We start from the raw sequence: 19,507 nt of genomic DNA on the forward strand, positions 1-19,507 counted from the left end.
TCGGGTCTCTGGGAGGAGGAGGAGGAGGAGGGAGAGGAGGAGGAGGAGGAGGCAGGGTGGATGAAGGGGTAGGTAGGTGGGAGAGGGAGTGGAGGAGGAAGAGGAGGAGGAGGAGGGGGTCTCGCCGGGCTGCCCTATATGGCTGTGGATGAGCTCCATGCTAATATCGGCTTGAGAGGCACAGCATCGCGTTTCTGCCGGCAGTCAGTGGTGGCTTCCAGAGTCTGAGCAGGCTCCTTCGCAGCCATGGCTGAGGGCGGAGAAGGGGAAGATGAGATCCAGTTCTTGAGAACTGTAAGTAAGGAGATTGTGGGTCGGTGTGTGTGTGTGCGAGCTGTTCCCTTCCCCTTGTGGATGCGTGCGTGTGCGTGTGCCAATTTACGCGTAAATGGAGGCAGCATCGTGAATCCAACCATCCAAGTTGGATCAAGGTGGAAGTTGTTGGGTTTTTTTGGTGTTTGCATTGTCACCTGTTTCATTCCGGCTGCGCTCCTGCGTGAGTGGAGGTGTGGGGAAGTTGCCGCAGGTTTGCAGGGTGCACCACCTGTCGACAGGACTCCTGATAGGGGGGGGGGGGGGGATCTCAATGAGACTGTCTGCAGGTGCAAGGGCAAAAATGACCTTACACAATCTGGAGCCATTTCACAACACATGCCCCCTCTCTCACTTTCCTCGATGCCTTTTATTTCCCACATCTCAAACATGAACATTTGGCTATTTTATTTATTTCTTGACTTTTCCCCCCTGGATTCAATCTTTCTCCTTCTCCTTGGGGGGGACAGGAGTTTTCAATAAGTTGCTCTCTCTCACTCTCAGGCCTCCTCTCTGCGATGACTATTTTAGTTTTGTTTGACGCAGATTGCTTATACGGTGTCTCTGTGGTCATGCACAGCAGTTATCCTTGTAAATGATATGACAGCGTGTATGTTGGTGTGCGGTGGGAATATCTGTCACTTTATTCTGGTGGATCCTTTTGGCTCAGGTGTTGCCTGAGGAGCAGTAAGACTCAGCAGTGACTCAGACTGAAAGCACATCAGGGATTCACCTGTCTGGTTTCATGTCACGGGGCCACTTGTCGATGAGACTTGATATTTTGACGGGGAATTGATTTAAACTCTAAACGCTAAAACTGTCCGTCTAATTGGCTTCGGTCCTGTCGAAGACCCCTGGAGATCTGTGGGCGGCTTCGTCCAATCACCACAGATTTAAACTTGTCTCCTGTTACAGCTGTTTGTGTTTGCTCGATGGAATCTGCTACTGGATGAAAAGAGGTTTCCTGTTACTGAAAAGAGCCAAATCAGCGGTTTCACATGTTTTGTCCATTTAAGCATTAGTTGTCTCGTACACCGTTTTGCACACAATGCTGCTGTGATTGAGGAACAATGATTTATCATATTTATCCTTTTCGTACAGCATGAGGATCTACGTGGAACTTGGTATAGCTGTATAATCCATCACGGTTGACATCAAGTCTGCTTTCTTTTTCATCAAAGTTGCTTCGAGGCCATAACTTATTCTAGACACACACCACCACCATGGCTCAGCAGTGGCCTTATGAAACCACATTTAAATCTGCAAGCTCCAGATTTTTCTTTGGACCCAAACCAACTTGCAGACACTCGTAGATATCAGTCCCCTAATATAGTTTTTCGTCATGATCCGTGAACTATCCCCCTGGGAAATTGGTGAAAATGTCCAAAAAATTCTCTATTCCAGAATGTTTGAAGTGACAAAAACTCCTGGATTCACATTCACATTTACTAAAGTTATTTCTGGACCCATTTCTTATCCTTATTACCAAGTTCGGTGGAAACCACTTGGGTAGTTTTTGTGTAATTTAGCTGAAAACCCAAACAGGGGTAAATCCATAACCTTTGTGGTGGAGGTAATGAAGTCAATAAACTCAGAGTGCTTAAAACTTTAATTAAAAAGGGAAATGAATGGAAACCAGTAGGCTGCCTGGAACTGTAGACACAGATAGTAGGGGACAGGGTACAATTCATTACATTATACATTATATAACACCATAAAGTTAGAGGGTTAGTGAGAAAGCAGCAGAGGCCAACACTTGTTAACTTTTAAGATAATCTATTATTCGTCCTAATACAGGGACATTTTAGTCTTGTATGATTCACAACCTCCAAAACCCTGAATCCTACATTTCTTTCAAACAGGCTCATCTTGCCTGGTTACGTCCCACAGCTAGAGTAGAGCTGTGCACTGCTTCTCACGACGAGTGAAACCAATGTTCAGTCGTATATTTAGTGAAGTGATGCAACCAGGAGCTAAAATGTCGAAACCTGCTGTCACGGTCCTTTTCGTAACATTGAATTCAGTGCAGCTCTCCTTTGCTTTGCTTTCCCTGTTGACGTCCAGCCTACGTCTTGTCTCTCAGCCTTCAGATGTTGACATATACAGTATTGTTAATCCATATGTAAGACCCTCAGAGGCGTCTTGGCTGGCTGTTGCTGCTGCTGGTGGCAGGCGGGACCCAGTACTTAACAGCTCCTACTATTTGTGATGCCAGTGATATGCTGACCCACACCTCTCAGATTCTACTGTCACATTGGCATCCTGGTTATCTGATGACAACAGCGATTTGGGATGGAGGGAGGGAGGGAGGGTGGGAGGTGGTGGTGGTGGGTGGGGGGGCTTTCCCCTGAGGTCCACAGGGGCCTTGTTATCAAACCTCAGTGGTGAGAGAGACGCGCTCTCACAGGAAGCCTTAAAATACGGGTGCTAATTGAAATACACAATGTTATAAGGGTTGAACATTATGGAACAAGCCTGCGTCCGGCTCACGTGTCTCTTCACGAGGAGTCAAAGCCGTTGAGTTGATTCCGTCAGCAACTGGATTTATTGTTATGTTTAATTTGTGAGGATTTGAAAGGGAGCTTGTAGTTAAAAGGTCAATTTGCAGCTGTTGTGGGATTTATATGAGTCACAAATTTAATATGAGTTTCCTGTATACCTAATCAAAATGACACTGGTATACGATACTACTGTCAGGTGGTGACAGATGTCCAGAGACTGTGATTGGGTTTCAGTGCGGACGCCGTTGATGTGTAATGTTGGGAAACGCTGGCAGCGATGAGAGTTTATCTGTCAACGAAAAGGGTCCGAGAGGAGGAAAATGTTCCACCTCGACTTCAAGGTGAAGACATCACGACTTTCTGTGACTTCAAAGTCCCACAGTGAAACTTTTCCTTTGTACCGAGATTTAACATTTATCATCAACTCTCATCTTCTATGTACAACTTGTTTAAAAATCTTTGCTCACTGATTAGGGGATGACTTTTTCTTGGAAAGCTCATTAACCTTCCAGAGATTTAATTTGAAATAAAACTGATAGGATTAGTGTGGTGTACAGTCCGCTGAAGATTGGGCTTGTTTACGATCATTCTTTAGTACAGTTGGAACACTCACAAAATAGTATTTTATATCTGTGCCAAGGAAATGCTGCTGGTTTTATTTTCCTTCAGTTTTGGTTTGTAGGCGCTGGAGATGCAAACAACATTGTCCTGGAATGAATTTATGCAGGAACACGGGAAATATGCAATGTAATTTGCTCGGTTTGCAAACTGCAGTATTATGGGAATTCCTAATTGCAGTGTCATTAGATGATGATGTGCAGTCACCTATATTATACGGCGCGGTTGCTAATTGTGTTGCTGTGTGAAATAATGATGTTATGCTCCAACAAAGAAGAAATGTTAAGTTCATTCTCATATGAAATGACACTGGAGTGTGTTGATGTAATTGGAAATTGTAGAATGTGATTGGGCTGAAAATGAAAGTCTCCTTAAGGGTAGTGTTGGTAAGTTGTTTCTGAAATACTTCATTTCAGGCTATTAGTTGAAATCCTCTTCAAGAAGCGATAGCCATCGATAAAGAAAGACGTCTGTGGCCCGAGCAGGACTGTGACAAACACGACCGGATGAAATGACCGACCTGCCAGCTTGCGCGCACACCTTGACCCGAGTCTTCACCTGGAGAGATATCCACTGAAGCAGAGACGATGACCAGAAGTTAGCGAGCGAGTCACGGAAATAACGGCTTCTTGGAGTTTTCAGCTTTGACGAGTGGGGGGGGGGGGGGGGGGGGTGGGATGTATCAGGTGCATTGTTTTTCAAATTGTAGCTTGCTCTTGCTAGCTTTTCCAGGATTACCAACCCTAGCTTTAAACCTATTCCCCTTAAAGCCAATGTCCAATCATGGCTACTTTAACTCGACACGGCAGAAGGGTTTGGAGAGTTTCAATCTTCACAACTCAAAACACATGAGCAGAAGTGTGAAGCATAAATTCATTATAGCATTATATTGGCCAAACACACCCTCATCTAAAAAGCCTTCGTAGTTGTTGTACACCCATAATACTGGTGCTAACTTTCTCTACCCTGCAAACAACACAGTGTTTTATATTTCAATCTCTTGGATTATTAATAATTGGTGGAGATTCTGGCTTTTTGTCCGGAAACATGCAACTTTAGTCTTTTAGCAAAATGTCAAATCCATTGCAGAGAATGTTTTTTTAACTATTGCATCATGGCACTAACGTTAGCTTAATTATCTAGCTAGGTAGCTGTAGCTAATAATAATAACTTAGATCTCATAAGAAGACTTTTGAGTGGTCAAACTTTATGTAAACGACACCCGAGCTGTGTGAGAACAAAAAGATCAGAAGCAACAGGCACGAAGTTGGGTTGGGTTTAACTAACAGTCCACATGTTGTTGTGTTTAATCTTAGACTGTAGATTTTGTTTACACCTGTCTAGAGTATATATTAGTTTTAACCACCATTGTCCAGGTGAGCCACTGCTGCACCTTTTTAAAACCAGGTGATCGACCCTTGCTTCCCTCCAGTAGCTCCTCTGGGCTTATTTGGAGTTTATGTTCTGGAAGCCTTCTGCATACCAAGGCGGGGACTCTTGAGGTTTAAATTTAGCCTTTTTAAAGATGATGCTTCCACAGCACATACAGCCCCGCTCCCCCTGGCACTCAACCACACGGACAGAGCATGAATCTGGGCAACACAAGCCCAATGACGCTTTCAACCCAAACTGTATCCCTATAAACATTTTTATTGGGATAGAGTAGCATTTGGCAATCGCATGCTTGACACCAACAAGTAATATACAGCATTTTGTGAAGCTTAGTATGTCAACGTAACGGACACCCTCAGTCAGACTTGAAGTGCTGCACTAAACGGACAAAGATTAAATGAACGTGGTGCAACTGTGATTCTTTTCTTAGAGATTTAGGTGGTAAGTTACAGTTTGATGCTGAGTCACTGCCAGTGGATATTTTGGGGGAAGCTGCAAAAGTTGCATTATTGGAAATCATTGTTTAAGCCATGTATAAAGATCATACCCTAGGTAAGGATCTTAAATCGTGTACTGAGGGATGAAGAGCGTAAGCTTATTGTTTGATTATTGTCGTGATAATGACGGGTTTGGTAAAGTTTCATCGATTGCAATCGGCTAAACGGTTGAAAATGTCAGACATTATAGAGTGGAGTCAAGTGTCGGTATCTTTAATTTGATATTAACTGCAGAGATTTTTTCCTAGAGGAGTCGCGCACTTGTTTCTGCAGATGTCAGGTGATCGTCAGGAGGAAAGAGTGTAATGAAATACGACACTCAGTGGAAAGCTGGTTCACTCCAACACTAATAACACAGAGAGGTAATAAGCTGCATTATCACTGTGCACAATCCTGTCTCCTGCAACATAACGTTCAATTATGTTGTAATAATATTTACTGCCAATCAAGTGCCAACGCAGAAAGGGCGACGTGGTTGCGGATGAATCAACTGTGCATTGAAGACAGGGGTTCAAATCCCTTCATAGATTTGGAGCCAGAGTTGATGTTTTTAAGGTTTAACAACATTATCCCCATAGTTACCTCAACTTAATGATTATTAGTTGCTAATGTATGAGAAAAAGAAAGAGATTGCAAATGTCCATAGTTGCTGTTTTGGGCTTTTGACCATATCGCATTATATTCATCATTATATTCATAGATTGCACAAGTTTGTCTAAATAAAAGTCTTGTAGCCGTCCACGTTTTGGTTCACAAGGAAATGCAACGTCCGGCTCGCTCTCATTGGCAACTGCATCGAATCGTTTGGCCAATCAGCAGCGCCCTCACCATCTTCGGGACAGCTGAGTCGGACCTGACCTTGTGCTATTAATCAGACTTTTAGTTTCTTTTTGGCCGAGCACTGAAGGATTTCTTCTCCACTGGGGCTTAAGAGTTCAACTTAAAAGTTTATTCTTGTCCTTGGAAATAACAAACAATCTCAAGTTCGTTTACGAGATGTTTTCGGCCCTTTCCTTCGCATAAGACGATCTCCAGTGACACTAAACTTACTGGTGATAATGTCCAGTATGCATGATTAACAGAACAGTAAATCCTGGTGGCTTTGCATGTCTCTGGCAGAGTTTTATATTTATATCACAGGTCTAAGCAGAGGAATCTGTGCTGTGGAAGTTATTCTGCAGGAGAATGAATCAAAACCAAATGGCTTTTTCTGATTGTTGGACTATGAGCTCATGTATCTGAATGATGCCGACTGCGTGCAGACAAGAATAATCAAAAGTAAGGAGCACCGTGGACTAGTAATTTCTCTGTGAGAGGAAAATCCATCCCAGCTCTGAGTCATCATTCCAGGGTCTTACATCACACTTGTTGATGCCCTTGCAAAGTTTCTCTCCTCAGAGAGAGAGAGAGAGAGAAGAGTTGGCGTTGTCTCACAGACTCAGGTGACCCCCCCCCCCCCCCCTCAGCCTGATCTAAATTAAATGGGAAGGATTTCCTCTGTATTGATTTGAGCAAGCTGTGATGGCAGCAGGGTTTGTCTGGTGGCTCCTGCTCGCTCAGTCCTCAGCGCTGAACGACAGTGGGGCTGCCGACGTCCTCATCATTCTCGAAACTTGAGGTAAAGGTGGCGGCTTTTAACTTCACAATCTGGGCTTCAGTGCTTTTCATTCATAAATTACATCCGAGGGGTTTGACTCTGTTTGGTTAAATCAGAGAGAACGCCATCTTATCTTTGTGTCATTATACGTCTTCGACCTTGAAGTGGCGTTTGAAAGCTCATGAAATACACATGAATTATGAACAGGAGTAGGAAAAGGCTCTTTCAGGCCACCGCGGCGACAGTGTGGCCTCATGTTTGCATTATGTAAGTGTGCATTCCTAAAATACTACTTATTAATATGGAAAAACTTCTGTTTATCTGTTATGACTATGAAGTATTTTGCCTTGACTCTACATACGACCTCTCTCACAAATGTAAAGAACATGACTAACTTCACAAAGGATGAATTATACAATCATAATAAATACATTGTTTGAGTTATTGAGTGACTTTAAAGCACATTTAATACTCATCAGGTTTCATATCAACACCAAATAAATGTAAATACATTTAACTTGTACCTTGAGTGTACTGATGTGTCAGCAGGAGACATGATGCAGTGTATTGCTGTGTTGGTCCAGACACAGTTAGAAGTAGAATCTCAGCAGCAGCAGCAGCAGCGTGAGTCGACTCTCAACCCGAAATAATTACATTCATTAATCAACCAAGGACTGAGAAAGGTGCGGACATTGAGCTTCTCAGCCTTTTAAGTGTCCCTCAGGTCACTCGGTTCATTTTCATGTAATGCCAACATGGTTCCGTTTGTTTTAGGCTCTTTGGTCATGTTTTTTAATTTATACAGCCGGAGGATCGTTTGGTCACTGTCTGAAACTCCTCCCATATTTACCTGTTGTGTAATTTATTTACGTGTTCATAGTGGCCTCTGTTATAACAATGTCACCTGACCTCTGTTTCTAAAATGTTCATTTCAACTGATAGTTGCTCATGCGGTCATGAATGTTGGATGTTACACAAACAATCAAACATATTTTTGGCCTCTTGGCGCAGCACAAAACTAACAATGACATATTTTAAAGTTGATGATATGATGAATTTCTTAACTCAGTATTTATAAATTGAGCAGTTGTGTTAGTTCGTACTTTTCCAAGTGGAGCAGCAGAGTCTGGTGATTATTCTCTGTTGGTTCATCACTTCAAGCGAAACTTTTCACAGTCACGTAGTTTTCACGATGTGATTCCATACGTAGTAAAACTTATAGCCTGAGATTATGTAGAGACCTTCAGTGAGCAAAGCATGAAAGTGACTTTACTATAGAACACCTTGCTATTCAGTCTCTAAACAGCATTTGTGCAGTAGTGTGCCTTGCTCGAGGGCAACTCATAGTAATAATGGGCGAGGATCAATCAATCAATCACTTCTACAACCACAATCATTTTTTGGTTGAGTGACTGATCCCATTTAAATTATTTTCTGACAAGACGGGATTTGAGGATGTTTTACTTTAGGAAAACATGTCTCTATTTGTCATTCTGCTAATAACCTGCTCATTTTTTGTTTTTCAGTAAACCCACTGAAATCCTCGAAACACCATTTTTCTATTTGCTGTGAGCGGCTGCGTCTGACATCGTGTCGCTTGATGGATCCGTGAAACTATTGTCAGTCCTTGCAGACGCAGGTTTATCGTGTCACAGGCTGCTGCTGATGTTTCTGCAAAACTCTTCCATGCTCATTGAATTGATCTTGTGTCAGGTCTTGAATTCTGAGGAAAAGTGCTTGATTTATCACACTGACGTCTTCTGAGGACTTTTTTGCAGCACGACAGCTGAAATCACAAGTGAGCATCAGAATTGGACACATGTGGGATGGAGGGTAAAATAACTGTTGGCTCGGGTCAGGAGCTGAGAGGAGAGAAGAAGGTGTTTGCCTCCGGTGAACGTCTTCACTTCACCTTTTTTATGCATTTCTCTTTCTGTCTGATTGTGTCTCTCTCTCTCTCTCACACACACACACACACACACACACACACACACACACACACACACACACACACACACACACACACACACACACACACACTCCTCTCTTCACACCCCACTACATCTTGCCTGTGTCTGCTCTGTCTCATCAGACAGGATGATGGACATTAGAGCAGCTCCGGCTCCGTCCCCTGACCAGAGGCGCCCGCAGCTCTCAGAGCTTCTGCCTCGGCCTCGCATGCACGGAGACCTTTTATTATTTGAAGCCGCACTGAAGCAATATGCATGCAAACGAGGCCTGGAAAATCCAATTTGTTACAGGAACACCATACAAATCCTGGAGTCTGTGATCCATGGCCGTGTACCGCAGGGCGAAAACTTGCTTGACTGTGGCAATTTTATTTTATTTAATTTTTCATACAGAGTTCAGATGTGCATTGCATTATTCATTTTGACCCATGATGTCGTCTCAGATATGCTCTCACAATTATATGCTTATATAACGTATCTGCACACACAATGAGTGTCATGTTAAATGGATCTTAACTGGCAAATTGTACGGATGAAAAACAAAACCATTGTTGAATATTAAAACGCAATAGTCCCTGTATTTTATCAAGTATAGTGACAGGACAGTCTGTACTTCAGCAAGGGATTGAAACAGTGAAGACATTTGTCTGGAGGAACCCCCCCCACAGAATCTGTGGAGTTTATTAAATCCATCTTGTAAAATAAATCTGGAAAAAACTGAACCCGAATCGAACATAGCCACGTCCAGGCGCAGCCAGAAGTGCGAGAGTAAGAGCCACCTGTCAACCCACAAAGGGGGGAGAGCAAATAATGACAGCAAGGCCGGGACATTTAGCAAGTGCCCTGAACACCATGCAGACACTCACTGCTGAAACAGATGGGCTGACGGCTGAGAGGGAAATACACTGATGTGGGGTTTTCCATCCCTCTCGGAACAACAACATACCTCCTCTGTGCAGACGTGTTGTTCCATCTGAGCAGTAGAGTGCCTCATTGGCATTCAGGAAAACACACACTCGTGTTATTATCTGTAACAAGGTGTACGAGGCCTGTGTGCAGCTTGTTTGTTCCTAATGAAATTTTAGTAAATGAATAATTGACACGGATCAACGTTCCCCTGCTGAGGCGGCTCCGTGTTTCGCTTCACGGCGTTTTTTTTCTGTTCTCTGGAGCTAAATGGCAGCGTGGATCTAAATCTCATTCATTTAAAAAGCCTCATTAATCAGTTATGATCCAAACGCTATTGAGTGGCACGGTGTAACTGCTAATGCTGCTTAAACACCGGGTTGAGCAGATAATGAAGTGTTATTGTGCAGGAGAGGGTTGTGAAGGTTTAAACTTTGTGAGTGAAGGGACCTTTTCTCTTCATCTGCCTGAGTTCTGCTCTCAGTCGCTGGTGGTTACCAAGTTTTTTCCCCCATGAGTTCAAGTTAATGGCTAAATCGATCAATTACGAACATATTCTGATAATTTTAGGGCTAAACTTTATGACGACATTTTCCATTGACTACGCTGAAGAATGGAAACATTAAGTGAGAATGCAAGAGTGAACTGTGAGGATATAGTTCATAATGTCAAGCATAGAATAGCTGTTAATCCACTGCTTATTTAGGCGGCGGTAACTGTTCAGTGTAAAGCCCAAGGTAAAGTCTTTAACTGTCTCTGGTGTCACATCTGAGAGACTGAGACCAGAGACAGTTCCTCAAAACAATCAATCACCTCATCTCTTGCTGAAGGTTGAGGGCAGAGGATGTTTCACCTGGAATATGTGAGATTCAAATAAAATGTGATTGACTGATTGACTTCTCAAGATGTTTGCATTTACACTTTCTGATGATCTATTAATCAATTATTTAGATTGTTTCAGCTCTAATTTGTTTAATCTACTTATTCCTACGTCACTGTCCACATTGAAAAACATATTATTTAGGATGTAAACAAAGACGATACTCACTTCAAACTTTACTCCAAACTTTTCATGGAAGTCTACAATGTTTCTTTCTGTCTCCAAACAATATGGATCAATGTGGCGTCGGGAGCTATGAAACCATCTAGTTAAACTTGTGTACTTGACATGAACATTACACATGCGTCTAATAACAGGGTTTAGTTTGACAGGTATATTTGTATATAAGTACACTATAGACTGTACTCACAAGTTTTTATGGGTTATACATCCTCACAGTTCTTACAGAATGTTTAAGCCTTACATCGATATATATATATTGGATTTTAGTTTTATTGCTGTTGATGAAAATTATATTGCAATGTTATTTTTTACCCAGCCAACAGCAAATCCTCCAAATGATCGACGGAATAAAACGTAAACATTAGAACCTATATTAACGTATGAGTTATTTATCTGCCAACTCAGTGTCTGACCGTAAAGCTCGATGTCAAAATGCTTTAGAGTCAGTTGTTTCTTCTGCCTCTCTCTGTTGTTTACGGCTATTTTTCACTGTCACTGCTCTGTTTTCAGCTGCTCCTTTTGACTTTTAATCAGACTGTCACTGTTAGTCCTGATTCCTCAGGCTCTACAAGGCTTCAAAAATCTAACGTTGGGTTGAAACTTTGTGAGTAACAACTTAATTATTTGTCGTCAGGTGCTCGTGTTTGGACGGATCACATGAGAATACAAAGATTCTTAAGCTGTGCTGTATTTCACAGCTCGGGATTTCAAAAAACAATCCTGGCTTTGTCTTCATCTGGGCTTTGAATATCTGTATATCTGTGACAGACAGCTCAGTGTCAGGCCCTCATCCAGCTTATCAGGTTAAACTTCTCACACATCCACACTGTATCTGCTTTGCTAAGCTAAGCTTCACTCAAAAACACGTAGCTCAACCTGTACTTAGCACCCTGTCCGACATTTATGAGAAACACGACTCCTGAGCAGTCGCACCGATCTGGACGCGCTGAGGCCGTGTGAACAAGGACACAAAGTTTCCTTTATTCCCTGCAGTTTTTAACCCCCGTCCGCCTGTATTCCTTCCCATTGCTCGCCCGCCGATTCCCACTGAGCATGTGCAAGGCATGCGTGTCAAAATAGCAGCGCTGAGGGATTGAACAGATTCACCTTTTCTCAAGTTCACATTGGTGGCGGCACTGGGTGAGTTGTGGGAGTTTCTTTGGCACGCCGGAGCACTGGGAGTTCTCGGGTTTCGGCTGGCGGCTGCATCGGGCGCGTACACCGACGCACCTGCCGCTGTCCGTTAAGACGCGGGGAGGCCGGCTGCCTGAGCGAAGCAGCCGGGGGCGAGAAGGGGAAAGCAAGAGAGGGGGCGAGGTCAAGGGGGGGTGTTTTGAGGGGGCAGTGTTACATCCAGCTGTGTGTCAGTGGTTGTTTCAAGTAAACTCTGTGTTCTAAACGTTCTTTGTTTGTCGGGACAAAGAAGTGTTGGTTCTGCAGGATCCAGAGGGTGTAGTACTGAGGATGGGTGGGGTCGGGTTGGGGCCGCTCTACACTTGGATGGTGGGTGAAGCAGCCACCCAACCCTCCCTTACCTCCTCCTCCTCCAGGCCAGGACCCTATACATAGTACTGATGCTGCTCCTTAGCTGTCTAGCAGATGGTCTCACTGCTGCCGCGAGGATCACTTTGCCTCAGATTCACCAGATTCCCTGGCCGGGGATCAAGTCAGGGGTGCAGAGGGTCGACGGAAAGTGTCTTGGCCCCGGGTGCGCACGACACTTTCATTAGTTTCTGAGATCTGATCACAGCGATTGTGTCTTTATGAGATAAATCCACTGTGCATCCACTCTCGACATCAAACTGTCCCGTTAAACGGTGTCTCCTGAGGCTTTTATTTATTTACTTAGAACGACGTTGGCACCGTCGTCCTTTCTGCTCCTCCGCCCTTCGCCTCGCAGCGCTCAGATGACTGGATGACGTCCAGTCCATGTCGTGGTTTGATCCCCGGTGCAACTCTGACCACTTCTGGTTCTAAAGTTGCATTATCAAAGTGAGGGGGGGGGAAGTAAATCATTGTGCAGACATTGATTCATATGATTTATCTTGCCCCTTATTGATATAAACAGGGTGAACAAAGTCATAAAAACACCTGTAAGTGGAACCCAACGCGATTCAACTGCACCACAAACTATAGTGTGTCTTTTAAAATGGTTGTATAGTTGACATATCACCACTTAAAGGAACAAATGCTGATCTTTATGACTTTCATCAAGAGAGTTTATTGCAGAACATGGTGTTTATCATCACCTAGCTTCTACTGTAGCAGTTTAAACTCTCAAGTTAGATTTAATTGCTGCTTTAGAAGATTCCTACTGAGGTTTTTTCACTTTAATCCCCTTGTCTTGCACTAATAATCACCTATTGACTTGCTCATTAGCCTTAAGAAGGGTGTGTACATACACGGCCAGACGCAGCGTGTCTGTGAAGTTATGGATGCGATGCCCTGCTGGTTTCATAAAGCCACCAGAATTCCAAACAGCTGAAAATAAAGAGGGGGTATTTCCTCGATTTTAAAGAGGTGACAAGTCTCCGGTCATCCTGCGGTTGACCGGAGAGTTTCCCCCCCCCCGTCTGTATGGCCTGAAACAACGAGCTGTGTTTCCTCCATCACACAACGACCAGGAAAAGCTGCAGCTGCTATTTGGAGCCAACTTTAATGCTTTCTGTAATCAGCAATCCCCCCCCCCCCCGAAGCCCAGAGTTGCATTGTGGGGTATTTAAAACACTGCTGGTATGGACTGATCCTCATTTACCAAGCCAGTATCATCGCAATGCGTTATTTTATCCATTAACAGGGATTTTTATTGCCTCGCAACACAAACTGACCAAAATATCTAAGCCAAATATTCAAGAAGCCTTTTATTGGAGCTGCTCTGATTACCATCTGTAGCAATTAACTGCTTTATAAATCACTAAATGCCTCTTTAATCTTAGGGTGTTTATTCATCAATTTCAGACGTGTTTTTTCTCGTTAGGCAGCGTTTTCTGAGGGAAGATTTTAATTACATCTTGACTTCGTCTGTTAGATGTAAAGATTCAGTTTACTTGGGGTAAAATACAATATAACCAGTGTTTCCCATTCATTTTCTAGACTGTGACGGGCGGCCATAATCTAATTTGTCCTTCCCCAGTTTCATAATGAACGAGCATTTGTTTTTTACATTGTTCATAATAACATTAGACAGATTTGTCTCCTTTATATAGCTGTGTACCCACTCGCCTGCTTGCACTACTATCCATAAAGTTTTTACCGTCCACACAACAGTCAAACCACATAGCCTGCCTTTCACATTGTGTACCTGAAATGCTCATATAACTCCTGCCATATAACATCAACTACTAAATTATCTTGCACTTAAATTACAGGGGATCAGTGATACTTTTAAGAAACACCATACATTTTCATTTGTTCCAGTTTTTAAACTTTTAAACGTGTGCTGTGTTGCCGTGGCCTCCCTCGTTGTAACAGCCAGAGTGTGGATCTAATTTGTGATGCAATGCCAACACAAACTGGAGCATCTTCAAAAGCTATGAAACAAAGACACCGACTTCTGTCCTCCTGCAGTGTCTGTTTGAACTTTGACGTCTCCTGAAAGAAAATGAAAAATATACTTTAGCTCCCAGAGTTCTGTGTTGGGTACAAGAGCTGCCAGTGAATGCTTTCTAATGCGGGAAAAATATCAATGGGGAACATCGACAGACTGAAAAATCCTATTAATCTGTTGTCTTCACACAGGGGCGCTTGATTCGCGATCACAGTAAATGTTTGGGTTTAGTTTTAGTGGAGTCTTTGTTTGAAAATATCGTCAGGGTCTGTTATCTTGCCTCCCAGAGTCTGTGGGTGCTGTGCCGCCTGTATCCAAATCTATTGAATTAATACTGCTGTGAAGGAGGTGGGAGCCAGCACCATGGCAACCATCAGCTCAGATTAGTGTGGGACGTGAGCTGGCAGGAGACATGCGCACAACACACACACACACACCACACACACTACACACACTACACACACACGCACACTACACACACTCACACACACACAAACAAATCGATATCTCTGCGTGTGATGCCGAATGGAGGCTGACCCTCTCCATCCCGACAGATACAGATGTTCATTTATCGGTTGCACTGATTGAATCGAGGTCTGCCTCGACTCCCACTGAGACACTAGAGCCTGTAGAACACATTTAGAAATGATATCACTCAACTCGCTGCTGCTGATCAATGTAGTTTTGGTTGTTTGGTAGTTTTTGCCTCTAGATTTAATTTGACAACAAGGGAATTCCCTCGTGTGACTTCTTTTCATTCTTAATTTATCTGCGAGAGCATTTCGGTCGCAATGTGTGTAATTAATATCTTGTCTATCTTCTTATCCTGGGTTGAGGGTTGAATTTATTTATCAATACGTGACAAAAGTAGACTAGAGACACTTACTAGAGCACAAACCTCCGCCAAGGCCCAACAGTCCCCTTCCAAAACCACATTTAATGCTGAATCCACATTAAGATATGCACCAAATTGAACACATTCATATATATCAGTTAATTAATTTAGTCGTTTTTGCATAATCCTGCAAACAAAAACCAAACGAATGAGTTCAAACCAAAAACAAATGTAAATATTTAGGATTAACGTTGCCCTGGTCCTCAGGCTATAGTTTATTTTATTTTCTTCTGCTGTGATGGATCTTACTCCTCTCAGCACATTTACACCTCATGATGATAAATCAATTTGAGATATACCCGGTCAGGCTTCACCCCATAAATTCCAGGATTTATTTTATATGCTGCTTTAAGTTTCAATATCAGCAGTGACACATGTAATTCATAGGTGCACGTCTGGGAGTTTAAAAACCTGAACTGGTAACGAATGAGGCCACATGTTTGAGCCCAGATGGATTTTCTTGTTTATTTTGCACACTGTCGATGACGCTTGGCATTAATCCCCATGTCTCCTCTGGCAGGACGATGAGGTGGTGCTCCAGAGTGTGGCCACCATCCAGAAGGAGCATTGCAAGTTCTGCCTGGCCGCTGAGGGACTCGGAAACCGTCTGTGTTACCTGGAATCCACTTCGGAAGCTAAGGTGAGGACACCACACGCGGGTTGTTTGTTGTACTGTGAAGAAATGACAAGTCAGTGGAAGTTCGGCGTGAGACGGGCTGTGTGACCTTTAACCTTTAGGGCAGAGCTCTGGAGACATTTGCCTCTGACAACTGGTGCTGACCAATGTCTTTTAAGCTGAAAATCACTTTTTCATTGCTTTTGTTTTTGTAACCTTACAGCCCTGATAGATGAGTTCACCCCCCATCACGTCTGAAATGTGTTCATTTGAAAGGATGTTTTCAATTGGATGTTATTTAAAACTATTAACTTACTGTTAGTTTAATTATTCGGTCAATATTTAGGTCTGTTTGGTTCAATTAGCTTGAACCATTGTTGTTTGAAGTGACAGAACCTGAAGATTTCAACCATTTATCCATTTATCCATGAGCTTTATACTTAAACTGTTTGTATATTACTTTTAGCCTATTTCTATCATTTATCCATTACTTTTTACTGACTCAAAATATGTTTTTTAAAATTAAATCTTTGTTTTTCGGAAATTAGTTGAACTACTTAATTGATTAAAGAAAGCAGCTTTTCAAGACGATGAGTGCAGCTTATTCAACTTTTTGAAACAGACCCAGATATGAATATTCAGACATTTCATTTTTTATAAAAGATAGATTGGTGGTAGACGAATTGCATTAATCTGACGGATGATGTTAATTCCACAGAAGTATGGAAACTTAAAAAGGTCTGAGCTGTATTAGTGTGTGTTATGATTGTGTCTCCTCTTGAAAATTAATTACTTCTCCCAGTAAATGGATCCTGCAACAATTAACATGGAACACCCATACCCTCATTTGCATAGTTAAATATGGTGCAGAAAATAACGTTGCATCCAAATGGAATCTGTGGTCCAGTTCTGCTCCTTGGCAACGTCTCCTCCTAATAACAGAGTGTAAATCAAAGAGACACTTGTGATGTCTTTCCCTGAAACCCATCTGTTTACCCCCTTCTCCTTCCACCCACGCGCACTGAGACGAGCTGTCCTGTCAAATAATGGGATGGATTTAAAAAAAAGTGCAGATTCTGTGGTGTCAGTTACAGCTAATTAGATTTTTTAAAAAGCAGACACACACACACATAATCTCAAAAACTAGTGTCTTGGTGGTGCAGAGGATAAATCGCTCCCTCACTGCTGCAGCGATCCCGACTCAGTTCCGGGCCGCGGTGCTTCCAGCTTGGCCACAATCCCCCCGAAAAAACACAACTGACAGTGTTTACGGGGTCAGTTGGGGGTATTTGCACTCGTTTCTGCACCGGTGCATCGCAACGGTGGGTCATGGAGCCCGGACAGACACAAAACAACAACGAGAACAAACACGATGCATGAAGCGAGGCTGTGATGTTCTGGTTGTTGCCGCTCCGCACTGTGACTGAACGATGGGAGTTCGCTGTTTTCTGGTGGTGTAGCAACACTATAGGAGCCGTGGGTGACGAGTTTACACGTCTCATTAATCTTCCTTTTGACAAGAGGGACTGTGTGGTCTTCACGAAACAAGACGTTCAAATGATGCAGATCGTTTTGGCTCTAAAGAATGTATTTCTTAAGCGGAACATAGTTTGTTTTATATCATTACGTGCATCATTAGTCACGATAGCATCACTGAGGTGTCTCAACGGCGAGAGGTCAGTGAGTTATGCAGACGTCTGTGCGACAGACAATGCAGCACATATGCATTCTGCTAACGTGCTCACCATTTCAACTTTGGTCTCACACTCACTTTACATGTCAGAGGGACGATCACATGATCACAACTCTCCTCTTGCCAGGTTCGCATGTTTTTTTATGAGCTGTGCATATCACGTGAAGCCTGATTTAACCTGGCCGCCGCTGACGAATAGGACTGTAAATAAGATTAGGGGACGTGCGGGCATGTTATTGCTCATCCACCTGGAAGTGTTGTTCAGCTGGAAGGGGCAACAACCTGCAGAGCTCCACCAGACAGCCCGTCACCAACACCTCTCCCCTCTCACCTTGGTGCCGGGGACAACGCTTCTGGTTCCTCCTTGGGCGTGAGATGTGACTGAGTGTGGAGGGTGACAGCTGGGGTTTGGCACGAGGGGAGGGGCCGTCATCTGCTGCCTGTCCTCAGGTGCTGACACCTCGTTTCCCCCGGATCCTAATCGAGCTCGGCTCGCCGTCGCTGCCGGAGGTCGAGAGAAGTAACAGCGGAGTTTAACAGGGGAGTTATTTGATCCAATTAAAAGAGGAGTTCTGAGACTGTGAATTGAAAGTTTGCATTGTTGCCTATATGATGTCAGTGGCACATATACTCATCAGATTAGATTGTGAAACATCTGCATGACTTGTATTAATATCCTTGTTATCATAACTAATTATATTAAATATATATTGTTTTGATTGTTATTGTTGATATTTTAATTGTATTTAAAGATAAGGCTGGTAATATATGCATGAAAAGACCTAAACCATCACTGTTGACTGACTCTCCTACTTTAATGTGACGCTTAAGATGTAAATCCTTCAAAATTGAATAGATTTATAATTTCTTTTTCACATTATAGACAGATATCAAAATAGTCACTGTTAACACCAGTGGAACTCTATGTAACAGAGGAATGAGGCCTTCAGGCTTTTGGATACACTTGCTTGGTAGCAGGATGAACTCTTCATTGGTTTTGGTCTTTTCATGAAATAAGAAATAAACTCTGATCCCTTACTGGTAGATAACCTTGAGAAGATGGAGGCGTCAACTTGTTACACATCATTTGATCTCCTTTTCAATAGCCTGCTTATAATGTCATAATCCAAATGTTACAGCTCATATCATTGTATTGCCTCAAGATCCCCGTGGAGTATGGAAAAAAACATGACTTTCTTAAAGGTCGATTTGACCACAAAGAGGATTTGCTTTATTCCCGAATGTTCAGCATGCCTTCGCAACACGAGAAGAAGTATGGTAATTTGAAAATTGGCAGTAAATAATTCATAAGAGGTGTTAGCTCGGCAGCAGCCGGTCGCAAATTAGAAGGTCGTATGTCATCGTAGGTGTAGCTGCATCGGCAAAAGTTAATATTTAACTTTTAATCTCTCGTTTTGTGGTGTGATTATTAGATTTTAGGGCCGCTAGCCTATTATAAATGTGTTTGTTGTATTATCATAAATATTGTATGATATTGATTTGTCTTTTTCCATGAGAGTTAATAGATTTGTTTGTCGCTGGTACACACACACACACACACAGACACACACACACACACACACACACACACACACACACACACACACACACACACAGACACACACAGTGGTGCTGAAGGTTCCCGTGCATGTGTTGAGTTACAGAGTAGCACCATCCTCATTATCCCCCAGCAGCTCTGCCCTCTCATCACATTTCTCACTTCAATGCAGAGTCAGGCACTCGGCACCTTAACTCATTCCTCCTCTGTGTTGGGGAGAGATGGATTGTGATGCATGTCAAGTGAGGGGGGGGGTTATTGTTATGAAATGTGATGATAAATAGCATTGAATGAGCAGTAAATAATAATAGGATGATGTAAAGATATGAGCGTAGGGATATG

General features: G+C 42.9%; 1 protein-coding gene across 13 annotated transcripts in view; it reads left to right on the plus strand.

The window, feature by feature from the left end:
* Window positions 1–113: 113 nt before the first annotated feature.
* The window catches only part of ryr3 (ryanodine receptor 3), a 90,869-nt gene continuing 71,475 nt past the window's right edge, over window positions 114–19,507 (plus strand). For all 13 annotated transcript variants that reach the window (XM_034580405.1, XM_034580408.1, XM_034580399.1 and 10 more), the window contains exons 1-2: window positions 114–294; window positions 15,819–15,938. In XM_034580405.1, coding sequence (XP_034436296.1) covers window positions 247–294; window positions 15,819–15,938 — 168 coding nt within the window. In that variant the 5' untranslated portion in view covers window positions 114–246. The remainder of the gene's footprint in view (window positions 295–15,818; window positions 15,939–19,507) is intronic.

Source organism: Hippoglossus hippoglossus, chromosome 24 (assembly GCF_009819705.1).
Source record: "Hippoglossus hippoglossus isolate fHipHip1 chromosome 24, fHipHip1.pri, whole genome shotgun sequence".
Classification (NCBI taxonomy): Eukaryota; Metazoa; Chordata; class Actinopteri; order Pleuronectiformes; family Pleuronectidae; genus Hippoglossus; species Hippoglossus hippoglossus.